Source organism: Urocampus carinirostris, chromosome 2 (genome assembly GCF_059441175.1).
Source record: "Urocampus carinirostris isolate Australia breed hairy pipefish chromosome 2, RoL_Ucar_1.0, whole genome shotgun sequence".
Lineage (NCBI taxonomy): Eukaryota > Metazoa > Chordata > Actinopteri > Syngnathiformes > Syngnathidae > Urocampus > Urocampus carinirostris.
In genome coordinates this window covers 50,320,595-50,341,226 of record NC_142350.1, presented here as the reverse complement: position 1 = coordinate 50,341,226, position 20,632 = coordinate 50,320,595, and the positions used below count along the sequence as shown (strand labels likewise).

Below are 20,632 nucleotides of genomic sequence, written 5' to 3'. Positions count from 1 at the left end.
ATTTTCCGAATTCCAGTCTTTAAAGAACGATGCATTCCATTGAGGCGATTTTGTGGGCAAGTCATCGCGGCGGCCCAAACAGGAAGTGAATATCGCCCTGTCAATGATTGGAGAATGTCGGAGGGTGTCGCAATGTTTTCTTCCTCGCTATTGGACTTCCTCTGCGCCTCTCACAGCGGGAGACCTGCGTGCATTTCCTGCACACACCGCCGACAACCGCTGGACACGGCAGACAAGATGAGGTACGGATCTATCTTTTCTTTACTATATTAAACATGACTACTTTCACGTCAACCTATTTACCAATATCTCCAAAAATGGCGTCCATTTTGTTGCAAAGCATAAATTCAGCTAGCCGACATTAGCCAACTTCCAAGTGAGTAACACGTCGTGAATATACAAAAGAAGCGAACCTTGACTTAATTTTCATGATATTATCAATCGTATTCGTGATTAGTCTCACATGTACTCTCTTTACCTGTTGAAAAATATTTAAACACCCCAAGCTAGCTACTTTAGCACCCTTAGCTAACATTACTGTCACATCGCTAGCGATGATTACAATATAACGATTAACTTTGATAAATGCTTCGTGTTCTTTAGTACGACACGATGAAATTCGGACTTTGAAATTCATCTTATCAACCGCACAACAATGCTTGGTTAAAGTTCAACCAGCCCACATAAATCCTCATTTATACTCTCGAAATAAATGTATAAAGTCACGTTGTGTTAAAAATACTGACTTGTATAACTCTTGAATAGCGGTCTCGTTTCATCAAAACAAAGAAAAATGACATTAAAGCTGTCAGGCAAAACCAAACTCGCAAAGGCACGTCATAGTGACTGCTTTGTTGTGATTTCTATTTACTGTTTGAACGAACACAAGAGATTGAAAGCTTAAGTACATTGACATTCATTATTTACGACATTTGACTTGTGCATGATGACAGATTATTTAAATATGTTTTAATTGTCAGTTTCTCCACCAAAAATGGAATATATCGTTTTTTTCCTTGTCGATTACAGCGTAATGTACATGACGTACAACGGAATTTGACGTAGCTCTCCAGGATAAACGTCATCGAGATTAAAAAAATACCAAAACGATTATTCAGCTGTATTTTTGAATTACATGTTTATCCCGGAGGGCTACGGCATGGGCATAACTAGCCCGTTTTTTGGGGGGTGCTCGAGCAGCAAAATTACATCCAAGCACCCCAAAACTTAGCTTTTTAAACACTCCTTTTCCTTATAAAAGTACAATATAGGCCAAATATGATGACAAATACTATATATAAAATGAAGTAAAACAAAACGAAAATGTGAAAAACGCAGCTTCAGAAATACTCCACTGCCTTGAAATCGTTACGTCCATTTCATTCCTAGCACCACATCGTATTTTTGCAGTAGTATTTTTGTAATAGTACCTATAGATTTTTTTGGGTAGCATTTATGTAGTCATCATTTTTTTGGTATTGCTGTAGTATTACTGTAGTTTTTTGTAATGATAGTTTTGGTTGTATTTTATGTTGTATTTCCATATTTTGTATATCTGTAGTACTTTTGTAGTATTACTGTGCTTTTATTTTGAAGTATTTTGTAGTGTTTCTATGGTAGGTTTCATAGTATTTCCATAGTACAAGTGTAGCGTATCTGAAGTATTGTAGTTGTATTTCTGTTGAAATATTCTTGTAGGATTTCTGTTGTGATATTTATGTAGTAGTGTTTATTTTATTTACAGTTTTATTTTTGAAGTATTTCCATACTACTATCTTTGTAGTATTTCCTTAGTGTGGTTAATATTACTGTAGTTGTAACATTTATAATTAGTATTATCGTATCATACTACTGATTTGCTGTAGTATTATTTCAATAGTGTTTTTTTCTTCAGTATGAAGACAAAATAACAAGTTGGGTCCCAGTTTCTACGCAAGGAATTATTCAGTTGTGTCGTATTTTTGCTGTAGACACAAAAGGACAATGGGGAAAAAGTTGGCAACAAAACTTTTTAAAAATACTAGTACAATATTATTATGTACCTTGTCATTATATTTTGACCATTTTTGGCCGGATGAAGAAGCCTGATGGGCCGCAGGTTGCCCTACCCCAGATTTAGGTGCTCAGCACCCCCAAAGCTCTGAACCTAGAAATGCCCATGGGCTACGTCTATTCTCGTTGTGAACAATGTGCAGTAGGTTGTAATTAATGGCAATAAAAATTTTTTTAAAATGGTGAAAACGGAGCATGACGAAAATGCTTGGCTAAATGCATACAATTAAGAAACCTGTAGATGTGTGTGATCATCATTGTCGTCGTAATAATTTCTAATATAAATTGTGACATGATATTTGCATATAAGTATATTAATTGCAGCGTGTGCTAAAGTGCAGTGAGCATAAATAATGTGCTTTCGTTCAATTTAGTGTTTAATGTTAAATTCCCTAAATATTTTTATAATTTTTCGCATGCTTTCTGTATTCAAATGAAAATGTTTTCATAGGACATACTTGTCTTAATACGTATATTCTTTTTTTAGTTTAAAATGATTGGAAAATGGTCAGAAATGTGTTTAAAAAAACGTTACAGGAATCGGAATAAAATCTTGTTCATAAATCTATTAAATAGATCATGATATCTAATTATATGTAGGGAGAAATCATTTCAAGGCTTAGGAAATCTTAACCACATACTGCAAAGCAAGTTGAAAAACGTCACTTGCTCTTTCTAACATAGAGGCAGGGAAATCTGCAAACTGGGATTACAGTAGTCCCTCGTTTTTTGCGAGGGGTTGTGTTCCAAAAACATCCCGCGATAGTCAAAACCCGCGAAGTAGAATCCCTTTTTGTTAAATAATTAAATACTTAAGAACAAACCCAATTTACAGGCTCAAGTATTTGTTTAACAAACAAAAAAGTTTACTTTATGAACACTTTTTTACAAATAACTTTTGTACTGTCTAATTAGAATAGATTAAAAAATAATCTTGCCATTTTATTGCACTACTGTATGTCAACTTTACATACTTTTCTGCCATCATGTGGACATTATGGAAAACCGCATTTACCTTCGGATTCTGTCCTACAGAAACCATTTATTTTCCCTTTATCAAACATTTGGAAAACCGCATAAGTGCTGCTCAGGAGCGCCAAAGACGTACAACTTTGTTGGCGAAAGAGAGCATCTTCCTCTGTTTGGCGAATCAGAATGCAAGGACATAATGCACAAGAAAAATCTGCACGGTAGCAAAACTGCAAAATGTAAACCACGATACAGCAAGGGATTACTGTAAGTAATGGTATTATTGCTGTCATTACATTTTTTTTTCAGAAATATTACTAATTCCCTGCTCCCAACACAAATGAAAGTGTCGTATTACCATGTCAAACAATGAGATGCAGTCTCAAGGTTAAAAGCAAGCGCTTGCCCACACATGGCCTAAAATACCCCTCACAAGTCCGTCATCAGCAACCTCATTGTGCACTGGTCCAAATTAGCTCTTGTATTATGATTTGGAGCGTCAACGCCCTCTTTCAAGGACCAAAGGTGCAACAATGGCTGCTCCTGTAGGAACACTGTGCTTATCAAAACAGGATATCAGCCAGGCATTGATTCTGTCTGCGCTGTAGCTTGCATAATGCTTCCTGACTGTCGTAAAAGTTGGAACCCCAAGATGATCATACTCGTTGGAGTAGTTCAGCCAGAGTGTGCAAAGTCTGTATTTTGTGAGGTTGTCATGTAAAAAGTCTTCTCTGAATGCTTGGAGATGTGTTATTTAGGGATATATGATAGTTATCGGACCGATAACGAAAAACATGGTGACATCGGCCCAAAAGAAAAAAGACACGGTAATGAGTCATATGGAGCCACAATATATTATTCAATCAGCAGGCACTGCTTGTTCGAAAGATTCTCAGTATTTATGTTCCTCATTGGGATGCATCTTCTAATGATTTTCTGTAGATATAATAGAACATTTTCGTCGTGTATCCTCTTTATAATGTGTGAGAACTGCAGAACTCGCTCACTGTGTTCAGTGCTGTTATGATTATGTGGGCTTTTAAATTTTAGTGAGTTGTGTCTTGTGTATAGAATTTTGAAAGGCGATTTAATTAAGATTGTAAGCTGTGGTTAGCTCATTGAATAAGAACGACAGCTTCCCGCAAAGGAGTGTCTCAAGGACTACGTGTTTTTTTGTATTTAAAAATCTGTATGAAATGTAGAGCACGTGTTTTAATGTCTGTTATTCCTTTGACTAGTCATGCTGCCATTAATTGGCTTTTCATGCACTGCTATGAGAGATCTCGACTGCCGTAATTGGCCAAACATTTTATTAGCTCAGGAGGTAGAGCGCTCGTCTTGGGATCAAGAGATCGCAGGTTCGATTCCCGGCTCCTCCGTGTTATATGTCGAAGTGTCCTTTGACAAGACACTGAATCCCTAATGCCCCCAATAAGCAGGTTGGCGCCTTGCATGGCTGCACCGTTATTGGTGTGTGAGTGTGTGTGAATAGGTAAGTGTGAAGCACATTGTAAAGCGCTTTGGGAAGTCTTCATTGACTTGAAAAGCGCTATATAAATGCAGACCATTTACCATTTCCATCAGGATTTGTTTTGTTTAATTCTAACTACTAGTGTAAAGCTAAAATATTGCCACTTGGTAAGAAGATTGATATATTGTTATTAGCCATGGCATGTGTGCTATGCAGTGTTGGAGCAATTGTATAATGTTTAGAAGTATTTTCACATCACGAGAAACCCCCAAATCCGTCACACTTTCTGCAATTTTTTCTTGCCAGTGCAATGGTGCTCATAACAATATTTTGTTTTTATAGACATTATAGTTATTATTTACAAAGGTCCTACTAAAGAGGTGTAGTATTGTAAACACTAATTTTGTTTGTGTTTTTTTGTTAGTAAATATACCATGCAGTTGAAAAAAGGTATCGGTTTTAAGATGCAGGATTTATCTGGTATCGGTAGGAAAAAAACTGTTATCGTGCTTCCCTAGTTAAATTTAATTGGGTCTAGTTTTGTACTGTCAAAGTCAACATAAAGATAAGGGGAATTACGTGTGTCTGTTAAAAATTAAAACCTCCAGCTTTGTAGCCTTTTTTTGTGTCCAAAGTGTAAAGATGAGCAAGCAGATGCGGTCATGGAGGCGGTTGTGCGTCAGCAAGATGCTGACGTGACTGACTCGCAATGTGTCTCATCCCCCCAAAAATGGAGCAACTCTGACATTATGGATTTTTTTTTTCAAGAAGTTCAAAGCTTTCGTTGACAAAATATCAAACCGCTTCATTGTTTTCCTAATGAATCAACTAAAAGAATAATTTCAATCTTTCGATCCTAAAACAGCATCATCTTAAATTATGTAGGGTAAAACAAAGCTCATCATTTCTGTACCACTTTGGTACATCATCTGAAAGAAAAAAGAAAAGTGTTTATTAGTGTATTAGATTTTTTTGAGAAGTATGAATGTCACAGATGATTTTTCAATTTAATCTCAACAAACTACTTTATTTTTAAAGATTTATAAAGATGATCTGTCTGCTATTACTGTTTGTTGGTTGGATCCTTTAACCATTAGGGTCCCATGGGCACAATGGGCAAGCACAGCCTTGTGGCGCCCATCTCTCTAAAATCGATTTGAGCAGCATAATGAGTACAGTAGACCCTTGGATATGACGTTCTATGGTGGGAATAACAAAGGGTAATAACTATGTAACGTGTGCTAAAATTATTGAGATTAGCTACGAATCTCTCTGACAAAAACATGGAAATTACAAAATAGTATAAGTACTACTTGCGTTTAATATATTTTTAGATGTTAAAGAAACATCATAAATGTATATATGTGATGGAAAAATTAGTTTTTAAACTTTAGTGTGACAAGCTGATATTGAATTGTCTTATTTTTGTCAAATTAACGTTGTGAAACATTGTATGCAACAAGATTGAACATGGCATTCTAAACAATTTTTGGATGAAAAGCAAAACTATTAAGAATGTAGTGCTTGGAGAGGTGCAAGTAATTACACAACCCCTAGCAAAAAGTATGGAATCACCAGTCTTGGCCAAGTCCTCACAGACATTTTATTCTAAGTGGAATCACTCAATCCGGAAAATATATGGATCAGTGCATTTTGAGTAGAATATAATGACGCACCCAGTCAAATTTCCTTTCCTTAATTGGGCACCTGGCTTAGGTTTAGTGCATTGCAAGTGCAAGTTTGTCAAGAGTGTAATTCAGTTTTTACTCGCTGTGGAATTTTGGTTTTTGATTTCTTATAGCCAAGTTATAAATATGAATTCCATAAAGATTACGATTGACTTAAGTTTTCCTTACCTGCAGGAGTGGAGACCTCCGCGAGGGAACGTGACGCTTGCTAATTTTTACCATGACATGAACAAAGGAGCCTCCTGGACCCGTCCGCTTGTTTTCTTTTCTTTGTGTATGGCCGTTCTGTTTTGTTTATTTTGGCCCTTGTCCGTCCACCTGGCTGCCTGCTGTTGCCACCACTCACATTTTTGACAGATAAAAAAACCCTACAGGCACCCCTTGTCTGTTTAATTATCAGTCTGAATCATGTTTTTGCCCTAATCAGGATCAATTCTGCACTTTTTTAGCCACAACACAAGTCTTTATTTAATTTTGTAGTCTTATTTGATGACCATCGAAACTTGTTGACTTTTTAAGAAGATTTATTACTGATGTTGTAGCTGCTAAGTTGCCTCAAGTTGTGTTCTTTATTTTTGATGTTAGGAATAGTAAGAATAGTTACCTGCCAACATAGGAAAAGGTGTTGATGCCATCTGCAATCATTGGCAGTGAATAAGACTAACTCTGATTAACTCAAATCATTTACACAGTGGTCTGAATTCAGGAACTACCATTTCACACTGATTACAATCTAGCACCGAAACCAAGAGACAAAATTACAATTCTCAATATTATTGAATGAAAGAATTGTGCAGTTTAAACCAGAGATAGAATAATCATGTTTTTTTTAAAATGACTAGCCAGACTAAAACGACATTAATATTTCATTTAATGCTCAATTAATTACAATTGTCATGAAATCCAAAACACTTCACTTAAGTCACTTTGTCTTCAACATATCCAAATTCATACATTATATATTTTTGGCTGTATCAGTGTTTGGCCATATGTAAAGAAACCTGACCGATCTTTTTCTGTGGCATGTAATAGCGGGTGTTAACCCACATTTGCAGGGCATTATCGCCATCTACTGCTAAGGAGTGTAATTGACCCTGTTGTTTTTTTTCTTAGTATTTTTTTTGCCAAGGCAAAGGCCTGTGACCCACTGAACACGGGTCCCTGACCTACCAGTTGAGAATCCCTGCTTTACACAATGGACAGAAACCAAACAAAGACACGAAGGACACATGGGGACACATCTTCTCTCATTTCAACTAAAAGACTGAATTTTTAAAAATCATCCTTTTAACTATGCCAACGGCTTTGTAGACTGGTATTTTATTCCGTGCAACGAGAGCAAAGATGCGCTCCCCTTCCCCTCCGTCCGAAGCCCTTCTCCATGGACAGTTTGCCAGCTGGGGATCGGGCGGTAATAGCGGCAGCAACAACAACAGTTGCCCCAACAGCCCTGGTGGTCCGGGTGGGCTCTCCCCGGCTTCCCCTCCCGTGCCGGCTTCAAACTACGCGCTTACCCTTACCCATGCGCACGTCCATGTCCAGCGCCTATCGCCCCGTCCGGGTAAGGAAGCTCGTCTGCTGTTGCCCCTGACGGAACTGGTGGGGTGCAGCTGCCCCCGGGTGCCGGCTCCACCTCTACTGGTGCTGTACTGGTACCCGCCTGGGAAACGCCGCAAAGGTGTGTCACGGCGCCGCCAGGTCAGGGCTTACCTGGCCGAGAGCAGGGCCGAGGCGGAGCGGTGGTCGGCCGCAGTGCAGTGCTTGCTCCGAGGGGTGCCGGTCACCTCGGAAACTGGTGAGTAAGCTGATGAGATGCATGAGTGGAACTGTATTTCCTAGCTTTAGATTTATTTATTCATTTCATTTTTATATTTTATATATTTTCAATTTTATGAAACTTTTTCCACAGAAACGTTATGATTTGATGGAACCTTTTTATTGAATTATGAATTTATGTATTTCTGTATTTATGTAACTTATTTTAAATTGTTTATTTTTTAAGGAACTATTTATTTTTATACATGTAATTATTTATTAATTTAAATACTTCAAATATTGGATATAGACCCAGAATACTGTAGTTTCTGCAGCCCTAAGAAACCTTTTGTGATCAGGGCTATACAAAAAAATAGGACTTGACTTTATTTTCCAAGCCCGGTTTTAAATATCTATACTTTTAAATGATTTTTTTCTTTTATTTATTTTTAACAATGTTTCTTTTTTTTGTTAGATTTTTAAATTTAAATTATATATGTGAAAAAGCATTGTTTTCATTTATTATTATTATTTTTTTAATGTTTATTATTTTTAACTCCTAACTTTTACTGACCTCTATAATCACCCCGCTCCATCAGTTTGTTTAAAATATTTTATCCAGATGAATTATATTTTACCACTGCCCTTTTACAATTTTTACAATTTAATATTTAAATACACGTGCAAATAGTTGAATTAAATATATAAATCTGAGTTGGAAATACAATAACTGAATATCGTATGAATCCATAGCTTTTGTCTATCATTAAATATTTGTTTGGACACCTTTTGGTAAAAAAATTACAATATAGATGACTTAACGGAGCTGTAACAAAAGCTGTAAAAAAACGAACAAATGCTTCCCGCACCACCGGGGAACGTTTCAGACTTCCAAGATTCGAGCCGCTGCACATCTTGAGATTTCGGATGCCGACTGGCCAATTCATCTCATAGCATCTTTCATCATGTATTGTGACCGGAAACCTACTCCGCTTTCCTCTCATAATCCTTTAAATCTCAGTGAAAAAAAATTGTGTCCTGCTCCCTTTGACATGCCCTTTGTTCTCTCTCTCTTTCGCTTTCTCTCTCGGTCGGTAAGGCTTTAATCAGGCTGTGCCCCCCCAAAAATGGAGAGTAATTCAAAATACGGACTTTTTATCCCATTCTCTCTCTCTCAGTCCGTAAGTCGGCAAGCCTGCTTTCAAGAACGGGCGCCAAAAAATAAATTCAACCCTTGGGTGCATGACTACCCAGTACATACAGTTTTCCGTGTGTGGGGTCAAAAATTAGTGGGGAAAAAAAAATACTGTTGGCATAATGTCATAAACACGTTTTAAGAGGAACATCTGGAATATGAGAATATTACAATATGTTTTTAAGATATGTTGAAGAATAACAACCCATGGGGTCATTTTTGACCCCACTTATAAATCCAAGGGCTAAAATACTGTTTATATTTATAATCAAACTGTTCTCTATTGGTTCTCTCTATCCTAGTCGGTAAGTCTGCAGGTCCGCTCCAATGAAGGCCCTCCCCCCAAAATAGAGGTGCTACACTACTTTGCGCATTTTCACTTTCCGCAAGTGGTTCTTGTCCCCATTAACCCTAAAAACCGAAGGATCTTTGTATCTTTACATATATAGCACATTGATTAGGATGGAATTTACATTTATAGGTGACAAATCGCTAAATCATTTATTCAAATTTTGTGTTCAAAAACCTTTGTTTTATTTTCATTAATCCTCTACAAATATTAGACCACTATTTGGCTCTGCCTCAAACTAAATTCTTCTACGATATGCGGATTTCCAATCTAGGACTGGTTTTGCTTTTATTTTCAAATAAACATTTCTAGTTATTTTTTACATGTTATAAATACACCCCACTATCTAAATCATCAAGAATTTGTGTTTCTAACAATGTTGATTTGAAATAACTTCGTGTTAATACAGGTTTTGAAATTGTATTTTTACTTTTCTTGTCTAAAAATAATTGACAAATCAGAATCTTAAAATCGTCGTCAGTTTCAGTTGAAAGTCGGGAAAAAATACATCAGTACAATTCGTGACTGTTGCTTTAGTCATTTTCAGTCCTGTAAAAATTAATAAACCTCATTGCAGTGAAATTTTCGTGAATGTCTGAATGCATTGATGTTTCCGTTAATTATGAGCACCAAAAAAAGGATTTGTTTATCTGGAGATAAAACTATTTTTACCTCCGTTTGAGTCCTTTGTAAACGATTGCTGATTATAATGTCATGTCATGGTGACCAAGTCGTGCCAGGATCGTTTCAAGCTGAGAAACACAAAAACAAGATCAACGCTTGAGATGTTTTTTTGTTTTATTTAAGTTAACTGTGTGAGATGTTTATACGCATTTTCCACAGTACTCCCGAGTTATCCTTTTCCGAGCAGCTTCTGTACTTTAAAATCGTCTGACCTCCTTTCCTGTCTCCTTTTGGCCTCTTAAATGTTTGTAATCTGCCTCCGTTTTTTTCCCGACCTTAACTCATACCTCATCGTCTCCTCAAACTGTTTACGGCATTCGTAAACACGGCCGTCCTCAGTTCAACCCAGATGCAGAATTCATCCATCAATTCTCTTTTGTTGTTGTGTTTATGTCGAGTTTTTAATCCTGACTACGAGTGGAACTGCAACTGTTTTGATCTGAGCGACGATGGATTGTTCTTATGTAACACTAGATTAACTCATAGTCACATGGAAGGCATATACATTTGGGTTTTTGAAGTGAACTAAAAAAAATGGTAGGTCTCTCATAAAGTTTTACCAAGGGCCAATAGGATTCATTTAAAACGGTTTTAAATTTGAAATAACAAAATAAAAGCCTAATTTTCTTCTGTAAGATAGCAGTCGATCGTTAGCAGTGTTGGTTTGGTCCATTACTTCAAGTAATGTTTTTAGGAGAGGAACAAAACCACCAAACGTCTGAACTTGTTGGGTTGCTTCAGACAAAATGACTAATTTGTTAGGGTTATTTGGCCCAAAACAACTTTACATCCCAATTTGGAGATTTCTAACTAATTCAAGTAGGTCTTTGGCACAAATGACCAAATTATTCTGTTGTTTAAACCAACAGGCTAATATTTGGGTTTTAAACAAATTGAACCTATTTTGGGTCTTATATTTAATGATTTCAGATATTTTTTGAAACAATTTAAATCTTTTTTTGTTTCACAAATAACACAATATAAGAAGGTTCAACGCGATTACAAATATTAGGAAGGCTTTAGTACATACCAAATTATTGTTTGGTTTAAACAAACTACCAAATATTTAGTGTTTGAAAAAGGACTCAATTTTGGGTGTTGTATTGATGAAAGAGTGGCCCATGATTTTGTTGGTTGAATACATTAGGTGATTTTTTGGGAGGTTTTTTTTTTTAATAAAAGGTCAGTTTTGGGGGAATTGTGTTACTACAATCTAGAGTTATTTGTTTTGTTTCAAACAAACTTCCCTATGTTTTGAATTTAAATCAAATGACCCAATGTAAGATGTTGCATTCAACTACTGATATAATATTTAGGTGGTTAAATAACAAAATGATTTTTTTTTTCAGGGATATTTGACACAAATTGTCAAAACGCGTTTTTTGTGTGAAATTTTGAACCAATTACACAATTTTGGGGGGTTTAAACAAAATGACAGTTTTGGGTGGGATTATGAATACTGATTAATGACCCGATTTTTTGTATTGTTGGATGCAAAAACCCAATATTTTGTTTTAAAGCGTGACATCATTCTGGGCGTTGTTTTAAAAGATGAACTAAATATTTGTTGCGAACTAATAACATATTCATATACCAATGGTGATTTTTTTTTTAAATAACCCAATCAATATGTTTGGGTAAATAATTGGGGGTGGGGTGTTCTTTTAGGCTAATTACCGAATATTTTTCAGTGGAAGACAAATAGCTCAAATTCTCACTATTTTAACAAATTATTCGACAAAATGGCACAAATTAACTCAAGTAGTGGATTTACCACATTTGACCCAAATTGTTGTTATTGTTTTGAATTTTAAGAATCTGGCATTTGACCTTAGGTCCCATTTTTGTCTCCTATTAGGAGTACCTCAGCCATTATTATTTCTCTTTTTTTCCGCCCCTCTCTTTCATTACTCTTATTGCAGCCCACTGAAGCCTTTTTTTACCCTTTTCCTTGTAAGAATTCACCCGAAGCCTCCTACCTCGCCCAAGGCGACTCCTGCTGCTCGTCAATCCCTTCAGCGGGCGGGGGCACGCCATGCAGTGGTGTCAGACGCATATCCTGCCTATGATTAGGGAGGCCAATATCAGCTACAACCTGATTCAGACAGGTAACTTACTCAACAGCCCTAAAGATTTATTCTATCTTATTTTTTTAATTTAAAATGTCATCTCGATGTGCCTCAGAACGTCAGAACCACGCCCGAGAGCTCATTAGGGAGATCTCGCTGCCAGAGTGGGACGGCGTCATCATTATTTCTGGGGATGGCCTCCTGCACGAGGTGATAAAGACTGACATTGCTCACATCACCATGCGCCTGTACTGATACCAATAAACCGATCCGGCAGGTGATAAACGGCCTGATGGAACGTCCGGATTGGGAGAAGGCCATAAAAACTCCTGTGGGGATTCTGCCCTGTGGTTCTGGCAACGCCTTGGCCGGAGCTGTCAACCACCACGCGGGGTAGGAATAATCGCCGTCTATTAACGACGCTACAATTGTGTGTTTTTTGGTTTTGTGTCGGCAGGTATGACATGTGCCTTCGGGAGCCGCTCCTTTTGAACTGCTGTTTTCTGCTGTGCCGTGGCGGAGTGAGGCCCATGGACCTGGTTTCTGTGACAACAAGCCCCCCAACCAACAGCCGTGGCGCCGCTGCCATACCCAGGAGGCTATTTTCTTTCCTCTCGGTCGCTTGGGGATTTGTCTCGGATGTGGATATCGAAAGCGAGAGGTGAGCTTTGCAATTATTTATATACACGACTCCAAATTTTGCTTCCTTTGTTCACGGAGGCCAGGAGTAGAATCTGCTTATTTCACCCTTGATTTGAGCTAATCTGTTATAAAAAAATAGAGGCGAGGTTTAAAAAAGAAACATAAAACTAATTAAATCAGAGTTCACTAACAGAGTGTCTGTGCTCACCAAGTAGCCCCATAAGAGCAACTGAGTAGTCCGAGGATTTTTAGAAAATGTGATTTCCCAATGGTATGAGAAATAAATGGCAAGGTCAGTATCTTTAAATAAAAATATTTTTATAACTAACCTGTCAATTGTGAATCATTTGTAAATCAGTCATAAAAAGGATATCAAACTGTTAAATCATAGCTCTAATCAATGGACAGCATTCTGGCATACGGTGTTATGGTGTGAGGAATCAATGTAGTTAAAAAGATCATTGGCTCTTCTCTGCCCAGTCTGAAGGACATTGCCGTTCTTGCAATCCTGCTTCAGAGCCATCAAAATGTTAAAAGACTCTTCTAACCCCCGCCATAACCTCTTTGAGCTATTGCCCTGTGGTAGGCGCTACAGGTCACTTAAGACATGGTCAAACAGGCTCATACAGTTTCTTTCCCAGGGTCATCACCAACCATTTATCTTATTTTCATTACATGTTAACCTGGAGTGCCCGGTCTAATCTCGTTTCATACAATGTTTCACCCCGCTGTTATCAATAACATTAATTAACAACAAAAAAGTAGCCCTCAGCTTCAATCTTAAGTATTGTTCCTCAATAGATTATGGCTACTAAAACAGTTATTGCTTTCAGAATCTGTCGACATTAAAGTTCTTGTTGCTTTTTTTGTAAAATGCAAACAAAATGTATCAATTATGTGACGGCAGGTATCGGGGGCTAGGCTCCGCCCGTTTCACGCTGGGCACTCTGGTACGCATCGCTTCGCTCCGCTCCTACAAGGGCCGCCTGTCCTACCTGCCGCCAAACTCTGCTCAGTCGCCGGATACCACACCCCCGCCGCCCAGGAGGCCCCTCTCCCGGAGCATCACTGAGGGCCTGGAGGGCTTCTGCAAGCCGCCCATCCATCGCACCTCCTCCGACATGGGCATCAGCGAGCAGCGGAGCCTGCGCCGAGGTGAAGGCGAGCGGGAAAAGGAGGAACGGCAGCGGGAGAGGGAACGCCGGAGGGAGCGTGCCCGGGGCGGGGGGACGGGCGTGGTGAGGGCCAGCAGCCTGATGGAAGACAGAGAGAAGGAGAACGAGGGCGAGGTGGAGATGGAGGAGGCCAGATCCGGGGCAAGGACAGAGGACGAATTAAGTGAAATGGAGGAGGAGGACAATCAGGAGGTGAAAGTGGTCAAAGCGGTGGAGCTAGGCGTGGTAAATGGGGATTTCACATACCAAGATGAACTCCAGGAAGCGAGGCAGAACCTCAGAAAAAACTCTGCACCCTCCAGCCAGATTGCCAACACCCTTTTCGGGGAAGGCGATTGCAATTCCAGCCCGTCATACTCAGTGGACGACGAGGACCTAAGCGGGGGCTACTACCAGAAAGAGGTGTATCCCCTGGATGTCGCCCGGGAACGAGCGCTCACTATCTCTTCCCCCTTTCGTCACTCCCCCTTCTCTTACAAACCCAGAACGACAGAGCCGAATCAGAACTCGTCCCGGCCCAGGCCGCTTTCGTTGCTGCAGCACTCGCACTCCAACTCGCTGCCTCCCAAACTTCCGTCACTGTCCCTGTCTCTGTCCCCCACACCTCCATCTTCGCCTTCATGCGCTTCTCCGCACGCCTCCTCCTACCTGGCCCCCCGGCCCAACACGCCAGGGTCAGCCTCTCCCACGCCGCTCGGACGCACGCCCTCCTTCAGCTTTGACATGGCCGAGCCGGCCGGGCCTCTCAAGAACCGTCCTTACGTCTCGTGGCCTTTAAATGTCCCCAAGGACGATCTGTTGCCGCCGCTGGAGCAACCTCTGCCCACGCGGGACTGGGTGACCATTGAAGGCGACTTTGTCCTGGTGCTGGCACTTTATCAGAGCCACCTGGGGGCCGACTTGCACGCGGCGCCGCAGGCCAGGTTTGATGACGGCCTCATCCACCTGACCTTTGTGCGGGCGGGCATTTCCAGGGCCACCCTGCTGAGGTTGTTTTTTGCCATGGAGAGGGGGACGCACCATTCTGTCAGCTCCCCGTACGTTAGCCACGTGTCTTGCCGCGCTTTCAGGCTCCAGCCGCTTTCCACGCGGGGTACCCTCACTGTGGATGGGGAGTTGGTGCCGTATGGCCCCTTGCAAGCGCAGGTTAGTTCGTTGGTGTTTTTTTGCATTTGAAATGGGACCGTTACAATGTTCTTCTTATGACAGTTTTGGCAATCAAGGTATATTGAACCGATATATTAAATTTGCAAGAAATTCAATGAAAAAAATTGGACAAATACAGTATTTCAGAAAAGAATCTATGTAGTTTGACAGCATAATTCCAAAGATGCGCTAAAAAGTTTCAACTAATGCACTCAGCAAGCCATAAATCAATATACACAACACATTTTTTCTCATTTTAATTGCCTTACCTTTAAAAAAAAGACAATTTCTCACATGTCATATTATCTTTTATAGTCAGATTTGAAATATATGTTTAACAAAAAGAAAAACTGAAATAATCAGGCATTTTCAAATAACCCCCCTCTCCAAAATCCACGTTTAAATAACAAGAATTAATCGCCGACATAACATTTTTCCTGAAATTGCATGAAATCATGAACAATATCATATTCCTCTCATTTCTAGTTCCTTATCAGAGCTCCTGATCTAGGATTTTTTTTATACCAATTTATTTCAGACTCACACAAATACCCAAATCTCTCGTCATTTTGCGTTAATTTATTGGCAATCAACTATTCATTTAATTCATCAGGCTGATATTTACACAGATACCTTATATTGATAGTCACCCTAAAAAATACATTAAAAGAGGCTTTATATAGACACGATAACTGGTATTACTATTTGTCCATCCTTAATCCATACTACACAAAGGCTGATATCAACTCTGATGCCTGGATTCAGTTCTTGGCTAACCAGTGCTTCAAAGGCTGTTTTTGATGTCCAATAGACACCGCTATCTGGAATTTGTACTTGGCCATGCCTTACTAATACCGTCAAAAGGTCTGTTATCCATATCAACTCTGCCATCCCTAAATAATATTACCACAAAAGGCTAATATCAATATTGATGCCAATAAATGTTATTGGTACTGGGTCCCTTAACCAATACCATCAAAAATATTATATCAATATTGACACTAATGCCTGGAATCGGTACTTTGCCATTCCTAAACATTACTTAAAAGGCTGATTTTGATATCGACACAGATACGATAAAATTAGTACTTTGCATTCTCTAATTCCACAAAAAGGATGATATTAAAATTGACACCAATAACAGGTGGTAATACTAAGCCAACCCCCAAAAAATATTACAAAAATGATTATAGAAATACCGATAACGGGAATTGATACTGGGCCAGTCCCTAACCAATAGCATAAAAAAGTCTGATATTTATCTCGACACAGCTACCTAGTATTAGTTCTCTGCCACCCCTAACCAATATTGATATTGACATCCGTAATTAGTATTGGTACTGCGCCATCCTTAACTAGTAAAATAAAAAATCTGACATCAATATTGACACTGAAGCCTGGAATTGGAAACTACATTAAGAATATAATATGACGTTGATTTTACCGGTCATTTTATTTGTTTTATTAATGATTAAATGACTTCTTGTATGTTTTTGACACGTTCTCCTCCCCGTCGCAGGTTCATCCGTCCATGGCGCGTCTCATTGTGGGTGACTCCGGGGTGCAGGTCACCAGGTTCTAATCAGGGACGGGTAAAAGCCGAACAAAAAAGCACTCACTTCTGACCTGGATTGCACAGTCCGACAAAAAAAGGGATCACTTTAACCGAGCCATTAGACGAGCAGGGAGCTGTTTTTCAATTTGGATGAAAAACTGCTTCGCGTTGCACAGCTGCGGAGTAACGCTAAGGGAAAAGCCGCAGACGCATGAAAACTGCACAGCCTGGGAATAACGAGGGAAGAACAAGCGAATGTTAGCGGATTTCTTTTTTTTTTTGCGCAGGCAGTGCATGACTTGAATGTCATGATAGTATGCATGCTCAGAAGCACTACCAATTGTTTTCTTTTTTTTGCTGTACAGGGAAACAAACATTCAATTGACTTTATGAAACAGCTTCAGTGGTTTACCAAGTTCATTTCACTTACTTTCCCCCCTGACTCTATTTGATGCTTACATTACGTTGCACTCAATAATCCTCTGGAGTGCATTTTAACGTTATGTTGGCGCAGCACATAAAAGCCTCTTTCACACACAGCCGTAACAAAAGGGGAGTTTTAGAAAGCTTTCAAAATTGACCCATTTACCACTATAATGCCAACCGCAGGTAATTCTTTGAAAATATTTCAAGTAGACCCAAGGGATACAACATTAACCCCTTCTGTGGTAAGTAACGCAATGTGAAGCCCCTGATACATTAAAGTAAGAAAATAGTATACAGTAAGTAATACTTATGTGTAGTATACGTTCAAATAACCTCATAAATAAATATACTTTTAAGGGAAAAATTAATTTTGGTGCCATGTGACTGGAGCTGGACAAGTAGAGTAACAGGTGGATGCAAAGGGGGGAGGCGACAGCAGATTAAAACTGAAACTGTTTGGAAAACTTCCATTTGCAACGAATGTTATTCCCAAATGGCCTGCATTTATATAGCGCTTTTCAAGTCAATGAAGACCTCCCAAAACGCTTCAAAATGTGCTTCACACTTTACCTTTTACACACACTAACTAATCGATAGCAGCGTCAGCCATGCAAGGCAACTACTTGCTTATTGGGGGCATTCAGGAATTCAGTGTTTTGCCCAAGGACACTACGACATATAACACGGAGAAGCCAGGAATCGAACCTGGGACTTCTCGATCCCAAGACGAGCGCTTTACCTGCTAAGCTACTGTCATTGACGGTAGCAATTTGTGTGCCCTCTTCATATTTCTTGATAATCTTGGGCTTCTTTTCCATGCTTGACATGGTTTTACTTCTTCTTTTTGTTCACTGCAAGCCTCTGAACCCATAGCACATAAATACAGTATCACCGACCCGCTAAATCTTTACGAAGCACACAAATTCCAGACTGAATGACCAAAAAGAAAGGCATTGTGGGAGGTAATTCATTCAACCAATAGCATTTCTGTATGTTTATGATGCCAAGACGCAAACTAATAGCAGACCATTATTTTGTTTGACATACCAATAGAGACATAATTTGTCATACGCAGGAATCCCCCTGTGTTTGTTGCATTTTATACCTTTTAGGGCATGTCAAATTGTTTGTAGTTGATGTTGTATATTGGGAAAAATCCTGTAAAGAGGGGCTGAAAAATCATTTTATTCCAAAAAGTAAAGTGAAAACGTCATAAGGCAGGGGACGGCGCACATTGAGAGTCTATGTCACCAACTTGATCAGGACCCAAATGCGTGACGTTTCTCACACAAGCCTTTTATATAAACGAAATGAAATGATCTGCATTTATATGGCGCTTTTCAAGTCAATGACTTCCCTAAGCGCTTTACAATGTGCTCCACATTTCCCAATAGCGGCCTTGTATTGCAGCCATGTAAGACGCCAACCTGCTTATTGGGGGTATTAAGGGTTCAGTGTCTTACCCAAGGACACTTCCACACGTAACACAGACGAGCTGGTATTCGAGCTGGGATCCCTTGATCCCAAGATGAGCCCTCTACCTCCTGAGCTACTGCCGCCCCGAAGGGAAATGGGCAGTCATGGACTTTAGGCAGCAGTCTGGCATTGAATGATAGGAAGCCAGAAGCCGACGAGCTCGATACCAATTGCCCGAGCAGATATCGGACAGTTGGGGTCGATACCGGACAGGACGGGACAGACAGGATTGATATCAAAACAGGATATCGAAAATAAACAGGACAAACTAGATGGGAACGAAACTGGAAACCGATATTAAACAACGGGGCAGACAATTGATATCAAAACAGGATATCGAAATTAAGCAGGACAAACTAGACGGGAACGAAACTGGAAACCGATATTAAACGGGAACAATACCGGACAGGAAACAGGACCAAGTCAAAACCCACGTCTTGCGGGGCAGAGGTTCGTTGACGGACTGACAAAGAAAGAGTGAGTGCACCGAGCTCAAATAGACGAAAAGTCAACCTGTCAGCGAGCCGCAGCTGGCGCCACACGGGCGGGGCCAATTGGGCGCCATGGCAACCGTGACGGTCTAGACAAATTTAAAGTAATCGGAAGATTAATTGTTCTATCGAAATTCAGTATTGTCATTAGTCTAAAAAATAATAATGCAGCCACCATTTTAAGCTTGTGTGAAAGAGGCTAAAATCATAACACTAGAATGAACATGCAGAATCATCGGACAGAAAACTTTTGAAAACCACTAATAAACTTTACATATAACACATTTTTGGTCCGTATTAGTTCATAAATATGACTGACTTGAGTTATGACAACTAAAAATTTACGTCAATAACCTCATATTGGTTTTCAAGTGGAATCGAGAAACCGTGTGACAAATGATGACCTGCTTTGTTTTTATTTGTAATCATGAGACCTGCTGATGTCAAATTGAAAGCATGTGCACTGTATCAATCATGCAAGATGACGTGCGGAGTGTTCGGGTCCTCGTCAGCACAGAGCATGTCTCCATCATGCCTGACGGGGAATATCAAATCAATGCCTTTGTATTGTAATCCTGTTGGAAATTTCGGTGAAATATAGCCACAAAAAGTGGACTACATTGACTATGTTTACATGCAATACTGCGGTTGGAAAGGGAGTATTGCATTTCTGGATCTGATTGCATCGTTTACATGCCTAGAGGCAAACAAATAATTTTGCTTTACAGTACACAGCGTTTGCGAGTAATCCGATTACAAGGGCGAAGGTGTAGCGACATCATGGCGCAAATAGACGTTGTTTCAGCGTTTAACTTTTGACATTAAATAAAGGATGATTTTGTTCATGTCACTCACTAAACTTCACAAAGTGTTGCGCTTGTTTCCTCCTTTGCCACGTCTAATGTTCCTACATGACGTACATGTATGTGGTTTACTTTAGACCAATGGTTCCCAAAAAGGGCGGTACTGCCCCCCTGGGGGCGCGGGAATGATCTGGGGGGCGGTGAGGAGGAAGGGGGCGATAGGGGGGCAGCAGTTCAGAGTCAGAAGTTTGAACGTTTGTTTGACGATTTGTACACAACACATTAGGGCTGCACGATTAACCGAAATCGCATCGACATCGCGATGTGACGTAGTGCGGTTGTGAAACCGCAAAACACTGCGTTTTTTTTAAAGTTTTGTAGTTAATGATGGAGTTTTGGCCAACCACAATTGTTTCTGTTCGAGTTTTGAAAGTGCTGACCAATCAGAGGCAAGTTTTAATCATAGCACAAGCCATTATTAAATGGGGGAGGGGGTGCTAGGAATTCACCCGGAAGAGCCAAGGAGACTTGTACTATACATGAATGGATATAATTTTGACATTAGTGTATATAGTATGGATATACCAGTGGCAAGCGGGATCGGCGTAATTACATAAATAGAAGTAGTATCTGCGATCAACTTTTAAAATAAAGGATTTCATTTAAACTCAACACAGTACCATGCT

At 39.6% G+C, this 20,632-nt stretch overlaps 1 protein-coding gene across 1 annotated transcript; it reads left to right on the top strand.

Annotated features, from left to right (window-relative positions):
- Positions 1–58: 58 nt before the first annotated feature.
- On the top strand, positions 59–19,425 carry sphk2 (sphingosine kinase 2). The gene is made up of 8 exons (XM_088326983.1): positions 59–242; positions 6,355–7,975; positions 12,122–12,271; positions 12,348–12,442; positions 12,510–12,625; positions 12,690–12,893; positions 13,782–15,195; positions 16,715–19,425. Exons 2-8 carry the CDS (start codon positions 7,525–7,527, stop codon positions 16,775–16,777), a joined length of 2,493 nt encoding a protein of 830 aa, XP_088183109.1. The 5' UTR covers positions 59–242; positions 6,355–7,524; the 3' UTR covers positions 16,778–19,425.
- Positions 19,426–20,632: the final 1,207 nt, after the last annotated feature.